Consider the following 20,155-nt stretch of genomic DNA (forward strand, 5'->3'; position numbering starts at 1 on the left):
CACTAACTTTTTAGATTTTTTTTAATATATGATATTATATTATTTTTATTTAAATTTTAAAAATTAAAATTAAAATTAAAAAAAATTATAAAATTATAGTTGAATTTGAGTCTTGTTATAATTATCTTTTGTGTGAGAAAAAATATTTAAAAAAAATATATTTTAATGTTATAAAAATTAACAACAAATTATATGTTTTAAAAGAAAAAAAAAGTTGTTATGCATTTAAATTGTAAATCAAGATAAAAAAAATTATAAATTAATCATACATGTATTTTAAGTAAAAAAAAATCATACGTTATTATTAACCTCTTTTTGAATATTTTATATCTTTTTTTATTTTATTTTTACTTTTTCCAATTTTATTCATATTTTGAGATTCTTCTCTACTTCTAACATATTTTAAAGTGTAGAAGAGTGAAATTGGAAGAAGAAGAAAAATTCTTCCATCTCTACTCCTTCATATTTCAATAGTTAAATTATACATTTAAAGTGATCTTTGAGGTTAGTGTATTTAAAATTATTATTTTTATATTACTTTATTTGAATTATTTTTTTTTTCAATGAGAAATTCAGTATTTTAATTTTTATATACTCATTCTATTTTTATGTTTAGAAGAAACATTGTATGTTATGAACATTACATTAATTAAAATTATATTTTCAAGTTGAATTATTTTTTCAAGTGATTGATCAACAACTTCAAGAATTAAACAACTACTTCACATAAGCAAATACTGAGTTGTTTCTTTGTGTAGCATGTTTAAATCCAAGAGATTCATTTTCTGCATTTGACAAGGAGAAGTTGATTCGTTTTGCTCAATTTTATTCTTCTGAATTTTATTCAGTTGAACTTTTGATATTAGATAATCAACTTGAAAATTATTTCATAGATATATGTTTTGACAGTGTTTTTTCAAAATTAGAAGGGATTGGTGATCTTTCTATGAAGCTTGTGGAGACAAGAAAACATGTATATCCATTAGTGTATATCCATTAGTGTATTTGCTTTTAGAGCTAACCTTGATACTATCAGTGGCAATTGCATCCGTTGAAAGAGTTTTTTCTACTATGAATATCATTAAGAATCGAATGTGAAATTATATGAGAGATGAATGATTAAATAATTGTTTAGTTACTTATATATAAAGAGAGGTTTTTTATAGTATTGAAAATGAGCAAATCATTCAATATTTTCAAACTATGAAAACTCAGAGAACAATTATGATATATATTTATTTTTATAAAAAAAAAAATTTATATTTTGAAAAATTTATATCTTTAAATATTACTTCAATTTTCTGGATCCGTCGCTCTATATGTATATATATTAAAGTAGCAAAATATTAAAATCCCAAGTGCCACGGAGAAGGGTTGCATATTAACTTATCAAACAAAAGGGCGTAATGGTAATTCAGGTTGTCAAGCTTGCCCTTCTTTTTCTTCTTTGAAAAATTATAATTAATCATCTATTTTCTTTCTTTTCCATCTTACACTTTGCCTCTGAAATTTATTTTTATTACATCACAAATTATATCTTTTATTTTCCTTTTTTGTCTCTCGTGTATTCACCCCGATCAACATCCATTTAGGGGTGGACTTTAGTCAACCATTTAATTTGTTGGTTTTAATTTGAAATTCCTATCGGTCTTTTTCTTTATGGTACCCACACTCTTTGAAGGATGTCCCATTGTCGTTAGAAGCCCAAAGCCTAGCCGGAGTTTTCAACGTCAGAGTCACTAGTGAGACCCACAAATTCAGAGTCCTAAACCTAAACGTGACGTGGAACCCAAAAACCAAAACAAGTTCAAAGATTTAAGTTTGGGCATGTTCACGCGATCACAACCACATTAATTTTGCAGTTCTCTTTCGCTTTGCTCCTGCTTCCTCCCCCTTTTTTCCCATGCATAGCTTACTCACACACTCCACTTCCCACCATGCCCTTGTTTCATTTACTTTCCATGGATAACGTATTGAGTATTGACAACCTTAATATCATTTGTCTTCACCCTTGACTCTTACTGCGGGGGATTAATAACCATCACGACAAATATGCAACTAAATTTGTTCTTTGTGAATATTCAGCCCAAGCCCAAGCCCGAACCCAAGCATGTGTTTCATATTTTCTAATCTTGCTTGTTTCCTTCAACATGGTTATACGGCTCATTGCCTGATTGGGACCATGTTACCAATTCCCGTGTTCAAAGGCAAACGAGAAGCATTCAATTATTCTGTTTTTACACCCCTTTTTTTTTGTCACTTGTTCATTCAATTTTCAATTATCATAACTAAAAACATGTTCTTCTGAAAGAGGTTTCGATCTTTTGTATTGTTTATTTGAAATATTTTGCAAGTGTTGTATAATTTTTATATGAAAGTGAGAAAATATAAACTGTAATTATATATAGATAATCAAATTTAAAATTATATGAACACTATATATATATATATATATATATGCATGATGAACCGAAACATTTAATTCTAACCAGAAAGAAAAGGTCAAAGAGACTGTAACTTTGCTTTGCTTTAATTTCTAAAATGAGGGACAGTTGTGACTGGGCCCTGTGTTTTGACGCAGACTAAAAGAATGTAGTTTGTGGGCATTTAGTTTGGATCAATAGCTTCAAAATGAAAACAACTGTAATTTCTATAAAATATTTTTCAAAAATATATTTATAAAATGTGCGTTTCAGAGCATATATATATATATATATATATATATATATATATATATATATATATATATATTATATACTATCTTGAAAAGTATTTTTTTTACAATATGTTTTAACAATTACGGTACATGTTCCAAAAATTATTTTTTGATAATATTAAAATAATTGATTGTACTTTGAAAATTCATGACATGCAGTCATGTTGAAAAATCAACAGAGACAATTTCAAAAAAAAAAGTAATATAAATAATAATAATAAAGATGAAATGAAAAAATAAAATTTAAAGAATTATAAAATTGATAATATAAAATAATATTTAAAAAATAATTAGTGTATGAACTCGTGCAAAACTAAAAAAAAGGGAAATAATAAAATATATTGTAATAAAAAATTAAAGTAAATATAAAATTGAAAAACTATGAAAAGAGATAATTCCTAAGTGATAAACATTTAAAATTGAGATGTGAAACAAATAAAATGTTGCATATTCTTTGAGCTAAAAAATTTTAAAAGACCTCTAAAAAAATTAAAAGAAAAAGAGTAAAGATAGTATCATAAAGGCGTGTATATATACATAAAACATACGTTGAATGAAATTTGTTTCTATTATTGGTATGATGATACACTACTATGCAGTGTTATAGATATTGAATCGATTTTAACAATGATTTGATGGTTTGAAAGTTAAAATCGATTAACATGATTTAAAATAAAAAATAAAAATAAAATTATAACGTGTTGTGATTATTTAGTCTAGTGGTAAGTGTGGTTTCTCTTAAATTGAGGGATGGATCGAAACAACGTTCAAAGTCCCTCCTGTAGTTCTTAAATGCATGCACTTTATTCATTATTATGCTATTGATATACGGATGTCAACAAGATAAACGATTACAGATAGGAGTCATTTGTTACTGTCTTATCAATAAATATTTATTTTGTATTTATTTTTATATTCATGTAGTATTTGTTAAGTGAATAATTATGTATTTTTTTAATATACGTAGGTATTTATAGATATTTATTTTAAAAAGAATAAATAAAATTTAAAAAATATTTTAATGATAATTTTTATTTATTTTAATAATTTTTTAAAAAGTAATTGTTTTATTAAATTATTCAAAATATTTATATAAAATTTTATTAATCAAGATTTTTTAATTTTAAAACCAAATTTAGTTCTTAAAGTACTTTTTATAAGATTAGATAAATTTAATATATAATTATATAATTAAATATTAAAGATTATTAAAAATATAAATATTATGATATTCATATCCATATCCATTTATCAACATGCTGATATGAAAGATACTTGTATCCGTTACCGTGAGTATTCATTTACAAATATCTATTTTTTATCTATAACAAATTTTATTCACAAATATTCATTATACATTTTTTTTTCACATCCGTATATCAGTATCTGGTGTGTCCTTCACTTACTATCTCAACAGCATAAAATGCAGTCAATTCGTCACTCTCCATCGTTACACAATTTCAACTGCATCATATAATGATTGTCGTCTCTCCTCTCCTGTAGTCGCACACTTCAAAAGCAATGATGCAACCTTATTGATGTAATGTGTTCGTCATCTCTTCACCTTGTAACAATGCATTTATCAATTACTCATTGCATGATAATGCAACATTGCTCTAGTGCATAAATCACTTGCTACAATATTTTGTAATTATAAAAATTTTATAATATATTTTTATGTATTTATAATATTTGTTTAGAGTCATATAATTCGACCTTTAATCTATGGACTTGATACTCGGATGAAAAGGCGAGAGTGATGGTGCGACACGGATGGTGTGGGGCCGAGAAATGAGAATAGAGAGGGCATACACATAGGCGTAGGTAGCAGCTACTTAGGATTTGATCTGTTTTGTGGCATTTAAGAGGCGTTTTGTTTTGGTAAGAGCGCAATAAAGGATAGGAGCGGTGAGTGTTCCATATCAGGCGTGCCCACTGCCCACCTCATCCTATCATGATGCAAATTCTGAATTTTACTGCTTTCATCTCTTCCATCAAATCCAATCAATCCTCTCCTTCTTTTGCATAATGATTCCCACCCTCTTCAATTCTTTTCACACCTCACACACAATCATCCTATTCCTACTCCTGCCACTACTGTTGCCCATATCCACCTTTCATTTTAACCACTGCGAACTTCTCCAACTACTTTTATTATTATTATTATTATTATTATTATTATTATTATTATTATTTTTATTTACTTTATGCGTAAAATTATATTAATCGGGATAGAGTATGAAAAATATGAAAAGTGATTCAAAAATTAGGAAAGTGAAGATAGTGGCAGAAGAGCGGAAACCTGTCGGCGAAACCCCAGACTGTCCCCACCCCTATTTATACCCAAACCCTTCACTTCACCCATTCTAACCAATCCCTTCAGCAATGCCGCCGGCCCACGCGCTCCCCATCCCCAAGCCCAAGGAGGCCCATTACAGGGGCGTCCGCAAGCGCCCCTGGGGCCGCTTCGCAGCCGAGATCCGCGATCCCTGGAAAAAGACCCGAAAGTGGCTCGGCACTTTCGACACGGCCGAGGAGGCTGCCCGGGCCTACGACGCCGCCGCCAGAACCCTCCGCGGGCCCAAGGCCAAGACCAACTTTGCCTACGTCGTGGCTCCTGAACACCAAGCCCAGGCCCAAGAGCACCTCGCCAGAGAGGTGGAGTTTTGGGGGCCGGTGAGGTCCGAGTATAAGGGCTACAAGTTGGAGAATATCGCGGATTTTGTTGTTAAGGAGAAAAAGAAGCCCTTTTTGTTCGACCTTAACCTGCCGGCGCCGCTCTTCTGACCCTGCACCCCACGACGGCTTACTGTTTTTATCTTATCATTATTATTATCATCTTTTTTGGAATTGTCTATATGAGTTATTTTGGGTGCTACTTCCTACTTCGCCCTTGTCATGTGTACAGTTTACTTTTATTTATAGGTTTTCAGCAGCATTTTCATTATTCCGGTAGAAGCTCTACTCAGTTTCAACTTCATTTAACTCTTACTCTATCGTTTCTTGCTTCCTTCCATTCTCACTCCGAATGTACGTTAATACGTCCCACAGTTGCATATGCTGCCATTCGAGGTTACATATATATCGTATGATATGATATCAACTCTAGAGTCTTCTGGGTTTTAATTTTTTTATTATTATTTTTTTCATCAACATGAGCCTACGTTGGAACGATATCTGCTTGTTCTACGGAGAGTCATTATCCATGAATAAGTTTCGGTGAAATAAATGATGAATCCGTCGTAACTTGTAACCATTAACCAGGCTACCGGGCGGAAGGAGGAAGCAAAGAAAAATGAAAGTTTTTTTTTTCTTTTTATTATTATTTGGTTTAGACAAGGACAAAATTCAGAAAAATAAAATTACAAATTAAGAGATAATGTAGACGCTGCGAAGCCCGTGTGTCATTGGCGCGCGCGTCTCTTCCCTTTTGACCGATGCTTGATTGTGATATGATTTAGCATCATTGCTGGTTTGTATAAGGGACACAAGTTTGAAAGGAATTTTTTTTTTAAGTTTTCAACTTTAGAATGTTTAATTTTTTATAACCAACACTTTTTGAAGTATTTTTCATTTATATGTTACAACAAAATAGTCATGAGTCAAAATTAAAAGAAATTGTAGTACGTAGTTAGAAAGTTTTAATTATGTTCCACCAAAATATGTTTAAGAATCTTTTAGCACACCAATCGCATAACATTCCAATAAATTATAGTTGTCGGTTAGCTTGTTGAGGAGGAACATTTAGATTTAATTTTCGCATAACACATTCCTACAAAGGATTATAAGGAGCGACAGATTAAGCTTTTCGCAGTTTGTAGGGTTACTTCATAATTCCATCCAGTAATAAAATATTCTAATCCTAATTATGTTGATTACAAAAAGGAAATATAATTCTCATTAAAAAAAGTAATTTTGTAGGGTAACTTCTAAGTCTATCGAGTAATCCTAATCCTAGTTACGATAATTACAAAAAGAAGATATAATTCTCATTAACAAAATATTCTACGTACCCAAACATTTTATTTATGTAATTCATAACGGATGGTAATGCATAATTTTTTAATTAGTACTTGCAATGCATTTTCAATTACTACTTAGTAATTTCAATAAATTATTAAACTATTTTTATAACTTTAATTTTTGCATATATTGTTGCGTTAATTTTATTCTTTCAAATGATTCAATAATAACTTTTTTTGCTTTAATTCAACATCTCTAAATGAAATTGTGTATAACATAATTTATATATTTAAAAAATGTTTATTTATCACGAATTTTAATTATAATATAATTTACATATTCACAACTATTTATTTATTATAAATTTGAGTTATATTAAATAAAAATTTATTTTATGTATTACACGCGCTACAATATTAGTTTATTAAACATATGGCAAAATGCACAGCGTTACTTTTCCCATCTAAAACATTTTTTTAATATATTCTACCATACCAAATCTACTTGAAGATGATGCCTTTACCTTAAATGAATTTATAGGTACTCTTTTTAATGTGTATGAATGTTGCAAGGTTGGGAATTTGGGATCCACATAAAACTTTAGGTGTTGGGAGATTGGGAATAGCTAAGGATTGAACTCACTTAAGGATGTATTCAATTTAGATAATTAAACTTGGTTCAAAAAAGATAGAAAAGGAGAAGGGTGAAAGAAAAAACAGGATAAATAAAAAGTAGCAAGGAAACAAGTAGATCAATAGATTGTTTAGTGTAAGAGAAATATGAAAGAAAGTATATAAAGAGAAAGAAAAGTAAATTTCTTTTTTCATTTTTTTTGGTTTAAATAGACAATTATACTTTAAAAATATAAAATTTATAAAATAATATTAATAGGAAATGAAGAGTGAATAAGGGCAAATATAAAAACAAAATTTAGATCTTTCACCACTTTCTATATATTCATCTTGTCAAAAAAATGAAAAAAGTGGGAGACTCGTTTTTTTCTTTTTTTCTTTTTGTCTAATTTTCTTTAAATCCAGAAGGTCAGTGTGATTTGATAATTTTTAAAAATATAATTTAACTTGATTAATGATAATTATAAGTGCAAATACAATTTTGTTAATAAAACAAACAACAAAAGCTTGTATTATTTTATTTGAGCAGATAGTCAAATATTCCATAGCAATTAATATGATTATTTAATATTAATCATTATTAAGTTTTTGTAAAACATTTGATTAAATTTGATACTGTAAAATGAAATGATTTTATTTTATCTAGCGTCAAATATGCATTTTGCAGAGACATTTTCTAGAGTAGAAAAATACCCTGAACCCATCCCCACATGTAATATTTTTATTTACAAATTAATCCTTCTAAGTTTCTGGACTGGTAATTGAATCATTAGAAAGATTAATATAAATAAATTAGAATATATTTACACCAAAATGGAAACTTACTTCTTGTATCCATTCCACTAGCACATTCATTGTAAAATCCCATCAAAGTCCAATATCATCTCCCAAATTATTTTACACTACAAAAAATGTTCCATATAATAACATACAAAAAGTGTTACTATAAGTATAATATATGTAGGTATATACCTATTTGACATATAGCTACATACAATTTTAGTATTGATTTTAAATGAGATTTAACAACATATTTTGTATGTCACTATAGCCTATACCCGGATCCAGAAATTTTAGATAGTGGGAGCAATACTTATTTATATATTAATAATATTAAAAATTTTACATATAATTTTTAAAAGTATAAGTATATATTATAATTATTTTTTACAAGCTTTTATAATTATGATTATGATTAAGGATGAAAATAAGTTAAATTAGACTATGTTATATTATAATTTAATAGATATGGACTTAACCTTTTTTCTAAAAAAAATACATGTCCTAAAAATAACTTATTTATTTATCATAGATATTTTTTTATATGTTTGATTAAAACTACAATCCTAAAAATATACTTTATAACAATTTAATACTAATAAAAATATAAAAATAAATATATTAAATTGTATAAAAATCAAGTTTAATTTATTTATAATATAAACATGTTTTTAATATATAATAAATATTTTAGATGATACATTATTTTAAAATATATTTTATAATAAATTTTAAATAGAGCATAAATCTTTCAATCTTTCCTATTTTATTTTTTTAATCAATGTATACAATCTTACAATCTTTACTATTTTGATTTTTTTAATCAATGTATACATAAATATAAAGTACAAAAGGTAAACATATATGCCACAATTTTTTTTTTTATCAAAAATTAAACTTTTTTAAAAAAATTCATTTGTTATTAAAGAGTATTCTTTATTATATGTACGATTTAACCTCTTTCGAAAATTTGATAAATATCAAATAAATGAACAACTCTTTTAAATTTATATTTTATATATATGATAATTTAAATATATATTTATCTTATTAGAATATAATTTTTATTATTAAAAATATATTATTTTTTGAATATATATATATATATATATATATATATATATATATATATATATATATATATATATATAATGGTAGTGGGGGCATGTGCCCCCACTCTCCTCTTAATGGATCTGTCAATGTCTATGCCTACATTTTTTAACAATATACCAATATATATTATATTTATTGTGTGGGTAAAAGTAATTTTTAGTAACAAGTATTGTATCATTATAGGGTATGTATCATTATACGACAATTTTCTTGTAGTGTTATTTTTAACAAAATGAAGCATGATAGAATAATTATTCATGAAAATAAATATATACTACATAGATATGAAAATGTCATCGTGTTACATAATCAAACAGACTATATATACATATGTGCAACAAACGAGTTGTCGCATTTTGCTGTCCTCTATTTGTAAGACAAACTGATTATCTTATTGACGTAAAAACATGTTGCTTATTTTACTCTAAAAATACTTACTTGTTCGTTTAAATCAAAATCGTTTGTCCTTTTTCCCAATAGTTACTTTCACTTTATTTATTCATAAAACTAATCAATTTTGAAATGGTCACCACAAATCAAGGGCGCTAGTGTCTGGTTGAAGATCGTGGATAATTTGTTGTCATCATTAGGAGTTTGCATAATTTTTTTTTGGACTAAATATAAATAAATTTTATTAAAATTAACTTTATTTAATGTTTTTAATCCAAAAAAATTCATAGAATAATAAATGAGAACACTATCTATCATGAATGTGGTTAAGGATAATTTAAAAAATATAATGAATATTTTATACGAGATTGTAAAAATTTAATGCATTTAATAACTTTTTTAATATATGTGAAATTGATTTTATTTGCTTATGTATCAGTTCAAAGGAAGTAATATTTATAAACATACATTTATGACCAACCAATTAATTTTCAATACCTTTCATTGTGGATTCTTTCTAATTTGATTGATTTTTCCAGTGTGCAGAATAGAAGGTGGAATTAAGTTTTTGCAGTGGTGCATAATATGTTATGGTAATGTAGGAATGGCTTTGTTTTCAAGGAGTTTCCATAGTACCTCCTAAAATAAAACTATGTATTCTTGTTGGGGTGGATGCAATTAGTATTAGAGGTTTGCAGGTTTTGAGAGGCCACATTTCAGCTAGACATGCTATGAGGCAGAAGCATGTTCGTTGGGACTTGGGAGCCTCCCCTGCCTGGTAGTTTCAAGCTTAATTGTGATGCATCGGTTAGTGATTTGAGAGCGATCGCGGGAGGTATACTTCATAATCATTCAGGAGCTATTATGTTTTCCTTTGCTGCTCATATTGGTTATTGTTCAATGTTCCATGCGGAGTGATGGGAAATTTATATTGGTATAAATATTGTTTGGAATAGAGGATTTAGAAAATTTCTTGACTCAACTACAACAATTTCATTGTTGAGGGAGGGGTGCACTTCATACCATGCTTTTGATTGGTATGAAGGATTCTTTCTTAATTTTAACTTGGTTGGTGGTGGGTTATCTTAATCTCATGTGTTTTATGAAATAAATCAAGTAGTAAATAAGTTAGCAAATTTTGGTTTGTTTTTAAATGATAATAATATATGCGTATTTGAGAATGTTCAACCTTTCTTTGCCTTGATTGCTAAAGTTGATGTAGCTCTCACTTTATACTTTTGTGATTTTTAATTGATCTATGTTGGGGTGTTTGTCTCCTTCAATTCACCAAAAAAAAAAATTATTGTTTGAAGTTGTGTACTAATGTGAAAGATTTATTTATTTTTTGTTAATTATGTGAGAAATCATTTGATATTGTTGGGATGCAAGCAAAGCCTCACATCGTTCAAATAAGATGATGGACATGAGTTTATATACACACAATTGTCTCCATTGGTTGAGAGACCTTTTGGGTGATGTTCAAAAGCAAAATCGTGAGAGCTTGGGCCCAAAACGAACAATATCTCACTAATGTGGTGACATGTGTATGTGTGTGATGGCTGACAGGTGGATCCAAGTTTGGGATCCCTTGTGTCGAAAGTCTTCCTAAACGATGAAGGGTTAGGAGGCGTGTCCTGCTGTCACGAGGGAGGTCATGATGGAGGGGTGGTGCAAGCACTCAGTTCATGAATGCACTCTATGGGCCACCATCGAATAATACTCGTAGTTTTCCCTGTAGGGGAGGGGGTAAATCTTGGTCCTTAATTTAAACAAGAGGATGAACATGGGTTTATATACACATAGTTGTCTCTATTGGTTGAGAGACCTTTTGAGTGATATCCAAAAACAAAATCGTGACGGCTTGGGCTCAAAGCAGACAATATATGTGTTTATAGTAGGAAGCTATCAGATGGTTCCTATATATATTTATTGAGTGATGTGGATGACATGCTAATTGCATCTAAGAGCAAGACTGATATTGATGCTCTTAAAGCTATGTTGAGTAGAGTTTGAGATGAAGGATTTGGGTGCGGCCAATAAGATTTTAGGAATGGAGATTCGGAGAGACAGAAATGTAGGTCTATTTTATGTATCTCAGAAGAAATACATTGAAAAGTTGTTGTAGTCTTTTCAAATAGAGAATTCTAAGCCTGTTAGTACTCCTTTGGTAACACATTTTAAACTTGATACTAACACTCTTCCTAGTACTGATGAAGAGAAGGAGTATATGAATACGGTTCCTTATTCTAGTGCTATTGGGAGCTTAATGTATGTCATGGTTTGTACAAGACCAGATTTGACTCATGTTGTGAGTGTGGTTAGTAGATTTATGAGTAATCCTGGAAAGGCTCACTGGGAGGCTGTGAAATGGATTATGAGATATTTAAAAGGTACTAGTATTATTTGCTTAGTTTATGGTACTAATGATATTGGGTGTGGTCTTATTGACTATGTAGATTCTGACTATGGTGGAGATCTCGTGAGGAAAAGATCTTTGACATGATATATCTTCACTCTTTATGGTTGTGCTGTTAGTTGGAAAGCAACACTTCAACCTACTGTTGCTTTGTCTACCACTGAAGCGGAATACATGGGGTTAGGTATATGGTTGCAAGGTCTTATTGATAGTTTGGGTTTGAATGTGCAGAGGTGTATACTTTATTGTGATAGTCAAAGTGCTTTGTGTTTGGCAAAAAATCCAGTCTATCATGAAAGATCAAAGCATATTGATGTTATATTGAATTTCATACTAGATGTAATTGAAGACAAATTGTTCTCCATAGAGAAGATAACTACTGTAGACAATCCAGTAGATATGTTGACTAAACCTTTGTCTTTTGAAAAGTTTAAGCATAGCTTGGACTTGGTGAATGTTCACATCGCTTGAGACCCTTCGGGGAGAATAGGCAAGAGAGTTGTTCCTGGTTACTGGTGACTTGGGAAAATTCAAGTCAAGGTGGAGAATTGTTGAGATGCCTTGAATTTATATTTTGTCTATTACTATTTCTATTAGAGCTGTCAAAACGGGCCAGGCCGGCCCACTTTGGCCACCTTAAAAACGGGCCAACCCAACCCGGCCCACTTTTTATTTTGTCAGAATTTTTATGACCTGGCCCGGCCCACCACGGGTTGGTGGGTCAAACGGGCCAGCCCACCAACCCACCAAAAAATTAAAAAAAAATACAAACAAAATTTAAAATTTCAAAAGCCCGGGGCACGCATCATCATTTGTTAATTAGAAACCGAAGCAAACATGCTTTTAGTTGAGGAATATACAGCTTCACCACATAATAAAACCATTTTGCAAAATAATAACCAATCCTGAGGTAAGACACTATTCTTAAACATAACCAATCCTGCACAAAAGGGTTTCAGTCCTATAATTACACGGAAGCGCGAAGGTAACGACAATTGAACCAACAGGAGAAGTATTTTATAATACAACCTGGCTAGAATAAATCCTAAATTATCTGGGACTGGGAGTAGGCCTGTGAATCCAGCGCCAACAAACAACACCATAGATTTCAATTTTGACTGGTTTTGTTTTACACTTTATGCTCTCTGTTCGGACTGTTCCTATTTGGGTTGGTTGTTGGTGTTGCAATAAAAAAAAAAGTGGGCTGGTGGGCTTCCCGGCCCACCACGGGTTTAGCCCAAGTGGGCCGGGTAAAAGTGGGCCGGGTTTAAATTTACCCACTTACCATAAAACTATTATTTATTTTGGCCCAGCCCGGCCCGTTTTCAAGGTGGGTCGGGTTGGCCCACGGGTCACGGCCCATTTTGACAGCTCTAATTTCTATCTTTATTTGGGTTGTAATGAGGTTGTTATATTTTCTCCTTGTTATAACGCAAAAAGGCATCTGTATCATCATCTTTATTCATTCAGAAATAAGAAATTCTTGAACTGCTCGTGGACGTAGGTCACATTGACTGAACCACGTAATTTGTGTCGTCTTCTTTCTTTTAATCTTTTTCTTTTACATATTGTCATAACAAGTGATATTAGAGCTGATGGTCTGATCAAGTGACCGACTCGATGAGTATGATGGCTGGCAGGTGGATCCAAGTTTGGATCCCTTGTGTCGAAAGTCTTCCTAAACGGTGGAGGGTTAGGAGGTGTGTCCCACTGTCATGAGGGAGGTCATGATGAAGCGACGGTGCAAGCACTCAGCTCATAAATGAGCTCTATGGGCCACCATCAGATAATACTCGTAGTTTCCACTACAGGGGAGGGGGTAAACTGTGGTCCTTTGTTTGAGGGGGGATTTTTGGGATGCAAGCAAAGTTCCACATCGTTCAAATAAGAGGATGGACATGGGTTTATAGACACACAGTTGTCTCCATTGGTTGAGAGGCCTTTTGGGTGATGTTCAAAAGCAAAACTGTGAGGGCTTGAGCTCAAAGCGGACAATATCTCACCAATGTGAAGACTTGTGTATGTGTGTGGTAACCTCCCAATGCTCAACAGATACCTTATTTATTTCAAATGTTACTTTGATGTGCCCAAAACAATGGTTTTCCTACCTCATAAATTAAGGTGTTTTCTTTGAAGAAAAAAATTCGTTTCTTATTCCCCAAATTTGGTAATAACTACAAAAATTTCATAATATTTTTGCTTTATTTTTTATTTTTATACATTCTGGATCCAAATTTAAGAGTTAGTGTTGGTTACCTACTAATGTAGTCAAGACAAAAATTCAATAGTTTAACCTTGGTTAAAAACCTAATTTGGTCCCTTATAATATTTTTTGTTTCAATTTAGTCCGACTTTAATTTTTTGTTTCAATTTGGTCTCCAATAATTTAAATTATTGCAATTTGGGACTTCCGTCCAAATGATTTAGACGGAATTAACTGTTGGTCACGTGGATGCCAAATTTTTTTAATGTATCTAGAGCCAGAACGGCCCATTCTAAAACCAGAACGACCCGTTCTGGTTGCACACTTCATGTGTTAATTTTGCACTTGGAACGGGTTGTTCCGGATGCAAAATTAAGACATCAAGAGTGTAACCAGAACGGGCCATTCTGGTTTCAGAACGGGTCGTTCTGGTTCCAAAATGCTAAATCCAAACTGGATGATTATAGTCAGTAACATCTAGAAATTTTAGATCGTGGGGGCAATACTTATTTATATATTTTTAATATTGAAAATTTTACATATAATTTTTAAAATTATAAATATATATTATAGTTATTTTTTACAAGTTTTTATATCTACAATTACGATTAAGGATAAAAATAAATTATGTCAGATTATGTTATATTATAATTTAACAGAATTAAACCTAATTTTTATTAAAAATAAATGTTATTAATATGATATATTTATCTGTCATAGACATTTTTTAAAATGTTTGGTTAGAACTACAATCTTAAAAACCTACTTAATAATAATTTAACACTAATAAAAATATAAAAATAAATATGTTAAATCTTATAAAAATCAAATTTAATTTATTTATCATATAAAGATGTTTTTGATATGTGATATAAATTTGTACAATTTTGATTTTTTTAATCAACATATACAATAAATAGAAAGCACAAAAGTTTGACAAATATGAGATAAATGAATAATTCTTTGAAATTTATATTTTATACATATGATAATTTAAATATAGATATATATATATATATTTATTAGAATATAATTTTTATTTTTTAAAATATATTATTTTTTAGATAAAAAAAATTATGTATGTGTAAATGGTTTGTCTTTGATCTTTGAATCGCATTGTGTGTTGGTTGACATTCTGGAACTGGCCGTTCTGAATCCGGAACAGCTTATTTTGGAAACTAGAACGACCCGTTCCAATTTCAGAATGGTCCGCTCTGATGCACTCGTTGGTGTTAAATAATGCATCTGGAACGCCCGTTCCGGATGCAAAATTTACGCACCATGAGTGCAACCAGGGCTATTCTGGTTTGAGATGCATGAAAAAATTAAGCATCCACATATGCATCCACATCGGCATCCAAGTGACGTCCACGTTACCAGGAGTTAACCCCGTTTAAATCATTTGGACGGAAGTCCCAAATTGTAATAATTTAAATTATTGGGAACCAAATTGAAACAAAAAATTAAAGTAAGACTAAATTGAAACAAAAAATATTATAAGGGACCAAATTAGATTTTTAACCATTAACCTTAAAACTTATAGATATTTATCGTAACTAAAGTGAGATAAAATCTTGTTGGAATTTTTAAAAGGTATCTCTAAATAATACAGGATTTTGATACATCAAAATACAAATATATAACCTTCCCGTAGGAATAAGAGGAGGTAGATTACTCTCTTAAATAATTTGAATTTGAATTACCATTAGATTTCTCTAGAAGAGTTTTCCTTAGCAAACAATTTTAAAATATTCATATGATAAATAAAAACACCGAAGATAATTTGCCCGGAAAGGAGGCAAAAGACAGAAAAATTCACGAATAATATTGAGAACGGTTGGTATCGGAGGCAGGAAAACTAGGGTGGAGTATGATTGCCCATATTGGTGTCTTTGTAGCTCACGTGCTGTGTTGAGTAACCTCCACAAATCAAAGAGACACTTCTATAATGATAAACAACAAATTCAACGAAGCTTTCCATGGCACTTATGCAAATCTAGAAAGCTTGTGGATCTCATTCAAAACACAGTTTAATTATTATTACATCTATTAATTGTTGAGTTCCTCACTCTGGAAAGCTTGATGCATGGTCCAAATCAAATTCAACTTCCAAAGTAGATCCCACAAAACGACACAACGGTTGTTAGCAAATTTGTTGCCTTGTTGCCACTCCAACATCCAGCAAGGGCCATACTATGTCTTAATTGGGCCTGAAATGTTTTTATTTTATTTTATAATCCTGAACTGTTTAATACATCTTATATTATTAAATGAATTTAATTATATCTCTACTTATTGTCAAAATGCTACCACCCTCTACACTATATCATCTTTATCGTTACTACTAATTTACCGCAGCTAACATTTAGCATTGCTGTCCACATGACTATCATTGTCAAAACTGTTACTCCTACTATCGTAATTGTTATCATCATCAACTGCTGTCATTAATTTGATTATCATTGTTATTATATCCAGAAATAACCGAAACAAACCCAAAGAAGAAACAAGTAATTTATGTAACTTGCGTTTAAACGTTAACATGAATTTAAAACGAAAAACACAAAAAAAATGTTACTAAAATAATAAAGTTCAAAATTATTTTTAATTTCTAAAAACTTTTAAACTTAAAAACTGACAAGGATCTCGCGTATACATAAAGAGTTAAAGCAAAGAATGTCGGGAGAAAATCCTTGAAATTTTGAGTTGAAAAGAACTTATTATGCAAATCCATCATATACAAGTTGTTTCTATGATCCAAGAAGAAATAGAATTACACTAGTTTCAAATAAGTTCTAAAAAAAATTTCTTAAATTATTCTACAGATTATTAAAATAAACAAAAACTAACAGACATATCATAATCTACTTTCATAAGTTCTTTCAAAAAGTCGTCTTCAAAGGCATTTAAGAAAGACTAATGAGTTCATACAAATGGAAACTACCAATTTTACAAACTAGTTCATTTTATCACTGATCCTCATCCCCCGCTCTCTAACTAAACAGCTCATTACCAAACTAACCAAATGCCAAAAACCTGCCCCAAGAAAATCCCCATTTGCACCACTTGAGATATATACAGCATCATGTCAAGCCAACCACAAATTGTACGATGGGGCTTGATCTTTGGTTAATCTCTTCATTTAATTCAAGCATTTGCAGATTGTGTTGGTAACTTGGGGTGGTTGTGGTCACCTTCATAGGTAACAATTAGCATGGAAGGCTCTTCCAAGCACCTCTCAACATGTTTCCTAGCAGGGCACCCTCTCATGCTGCTGCACTTATAGTATCCCCTGAAGAAAAAAAATGGGAGGCAATTACAATCAATTTACTAAAATATAAAACCTAAATTTCACATTCAAAGGTTATGAACGTCAAATGGTGAATCCTAGTTGATGATGACATGTTGAATGATAAAGAGTCCTTTGCAAAATATATCCACCTTCACCTTTCATCTTAGTTGAAGGTGTTTATGAATTGTGATGATACTTCCAAATACCATATATCAATTTCTCATTGTTTTCATTTTTCAGAAACAGAATTACAGAAGGGCCATGGAAAAAGTCTGGAAATTAATCTACAACAATCCACCACATAGCATGTTTTCACCATTCAGAAACACAACTAAAGAAGGGCCATGGAAAAAGTTTGGTAATTAATCCACAACAAACCACCACATAGCACTACGAATACAAGGTTGGTTCTAAAAGATCAAGAGAACTAGCATGTAACATTTGAAAGAAAAATCTAGGACCATTTCAATCAGTAAAGTTTTAATGTTCTGATCCACCTGAATGCATCCTAGGAACAAGTTACACACATAAGGGGTGTGCAATAACCACCAACCGAAGCACAACCACAACCAGTTATGAACTGGAAAAAAAAAATATTATACAGGTGCATCATCCGTAATTTTACTGGTAAAAAGAAATGAGTACAATCATAAAAGCAAACCAAACTGCACTATAATCCAAGTCAGCCTTTCCAAAATTAATACAGAAAATTTTAATCGGATGCTACTTAAATCAAACAAATATCAGAAAGAATTTGAACATACCTAGGGTGAGGTGATCCCTTGATTGGTTTCTGCCCATACTTCCTCCATGAATAATCATCCGGAGGGATATCTGCAAGTTTGTTGCTGGTAGCAGGCACCTTAATTGATCTTTTCACTCTATGTTTCCTACAGAGTACGTGTAGAATAATTAATGGCATATCAAAATGACTTCTTAATCTTTGAGATAACAGCCATTAATGATTAATGTAGGAGAGTGTAATACCAGAACACAGAAGAAAGGTGAATTCAAATATGTGGAGGAGGGGAATCTAACCTCTTCTTTGAGCAATGGCATCTTGTACTGCTCCCACACTTCACACTACCCTCATCACCTCTGGCAGAACACTTTCTCTTGTGTTGTTGTGAATTCTGATCAGAGTTTGCAGCTCCTAGTAAATGGAAGGCACTTCCATCCATGTTAGCCACACTCCCATCTATGCTCAAGGAAGAAATGAAAGACCTAGTAGAAGACATTGATGGCGTGCAGCTAGAGCTATCAAAATTCAAGTTTATGACACTGCTGTTCCTTCGAAACATCATTTCCGCTTGATGTTTCATTTGTTGCTGCTGCTGCTGCAACAATAACCTTTGTTGTTGCTGCTGCAGAATGTGGTAGTGAGTGGATGAAGTTTGTTGGCTTAGGTGAAGAGGACTTATCTCATTGGAGCTCAGCTCCAAAGAAGGGTTCCCCGCGTAGAGTGAACTTCTAACGGTTGGACCCAATTCCTGAACTGAATTGTGAGGAAACTGCAGATTTTTTGAATGGTGATCGGTTTTGCAGGTGAGGTTGTCCAAGAGGATACTTGGAGAAAAAGGGATGTTAAGTTTTTTGCTCTTCCTAACTCTTGCATGACCCAAACCACTACTTAGCTTGGAAACAACATTCTTGAACCTCACTACAGCTTCTCCAGTTTCCACAACTAAATTCCTATACTGAACTTCATCCCCTTGCCGAGACAACACATTCAGAACTCTATGACAACTCTCAACAGCTGCTCTATTAGCTTCTTCAACCTCCTCCATTTTAGCCTCTATCTATCTGGGGCAAAAAAAGAGACAAAAATAACTAAAATAAAATAGAGAAAACCTAATTCCGAAGCTCAAAGAGGGATACAAACCTAAGCTAAGCACAGCAGACTTCTAAGAAAGTTTTCTTATTATCAATAAAATACATTGTACATTTGGCCCCATATGGCATAATGGCATATTGGGATAAAGAGACCCAGATATGAGCAGGAAAAAACGCATTTTTCACCAAACAGTATATGATTTCTGGTTCAAGTTTCAAAATTTCAGGTCATGAAAGGGTTAATTTTTGAAAGTAAGGAAGACCTAACTGGGTGTGGGAAGAAGCAGAGAATGGCACCCAACTTCTGATGAGAAAAAAAAAAAAAAAAAAAAAAAGTAAAAGCCCCAAAGCACGGACCTTGATGGACTTGGCTCTGTCAAACCCTAGATTCTTCTTCCATGGTATCGAGATTGAAAGGTGTGAAAAGAGAGGACCAAGCTTAGCTTGACAATTCACACAGGCACAAGAATACAGAGCTTCCAGCTTTAATGTATATTAAATATTATAAATTTCTAGTCATCTGAGAAGCAAGAGAAAACAAGCTTATTATATTTCTAGTTGTAAAGTAAAAAGAAAAGAGTAAAACCCAAAAAAGAAATATTGAGCAGAGAGAGAGAGAGAGTGTGTGTGTGTGGAAGAAAGGGCCAAGAGCATGATGAGGAGTAGCTGAGAAATGAAACTGCCGTCTCTGTCACAGATTTGAAGGAGGGTCCCACTGACACGAAGACAATTGATGATGTTATTTTTCTTCCCTCAATTCATTTCAGCTTTAATCCATAGGAGTATTTTCTTTTGACCTCATTTATTATGTACACAA

The 20,155-nt window shown here is 31.4% G+C and overlaps 2 protein-coding genes across 2 annotated transcripts; one reads left to right on the top strand and one right to left on the bottom strand.

The window, feature by feature from the left end:
* The first annotated feature begins 5,101 nt into the window (after positions 1-5,101).
* LOC109809582 (ethylene-responsive transcription factor 3) lies at positions 5,102-5,503 on the top strand. The gene has a single exon (XM_083076360.1). It carries the CDS (start codon positions 5,102-5,104, stop codon positions 5,501-5,503), a length of 402 nt encoding a protein of 133 aa, XP_082932486.1.
* An 11,565-nt stretch (positions 5,504-17,068) lies between these two features.
* On the bottom strand, positions 17,069-19,833 carry LOC109807450 (putative WRKY transcription factor 21). The gene is made up of 4 exons (XM_020369967.3): positions 19,696-19,833; positions 18,544-19,304; positions 18,270-18,395; positions 17,069-17,505 (listed from the first exon to the last, which is right to left on the bottom strand). Exons 2-4 carry the CDS (start codon positions 19,290-19,292, stop codon positions 17,361-17,363), a joined length of 1,020 nt encoding a protein of 339 aa, XP_020225556.1. The 5' UTR covers positions 19,293-19,304; positions 19,696-19,833; the 3' UTR covers positions 17,069-17,360.
* Between the last annotated feature and the right edge of the window lie 322 nt (positions 19,834-20,155).

The sequence above is a fragment of the Cajanus cajan genome, chromosome 6 (assembly GCF_000230855.2).
Source record: "Cajanus cajan strain Asha chromosome 6, NIPB_CcT2T_4, whole genome shotgun sequence".
Classification (NCBI taxonomy): domain Eukaryota; kingdom Viridiplantae; phylum Streptophyta; class Magnoliopsida; order Fabales; family Fabaceae; genus Cajanus; species Cajanus cajan.

Bases quoted from the DNA above. Each gene is read 5' to 3' on its own strand.
- LOC109809582 (XM_083076360.1), top strand. From the start codon at position 5,102: ATGCCGCCGGCCCACGCGCTCCCCATCCCCAAGCCCAAGGAGGCCCAT.
- LOC109807450 (XM_020369967.3), bottom strand. From the start codon at position 19,292: ATGGAGGAGGTTGAAGAAGCTAATAGAGCAGCTGTTGAGAGTTGTCAT. The intron at 18,396-18,543 runs GTTAGATTCCCC...CGTACTCTGTAG, and splicing joins TGCCATTGCTCAAAGAAGAG to GAAACATAGAGTGAAAAGAT. The intron at 17,506-18,269 runs GTATGTTCAAAT...TTTTTTCTTCAG, and splicing joins AAGGGATCACCTCACCCTAG to GGGATACTATAAGTGCAGCA.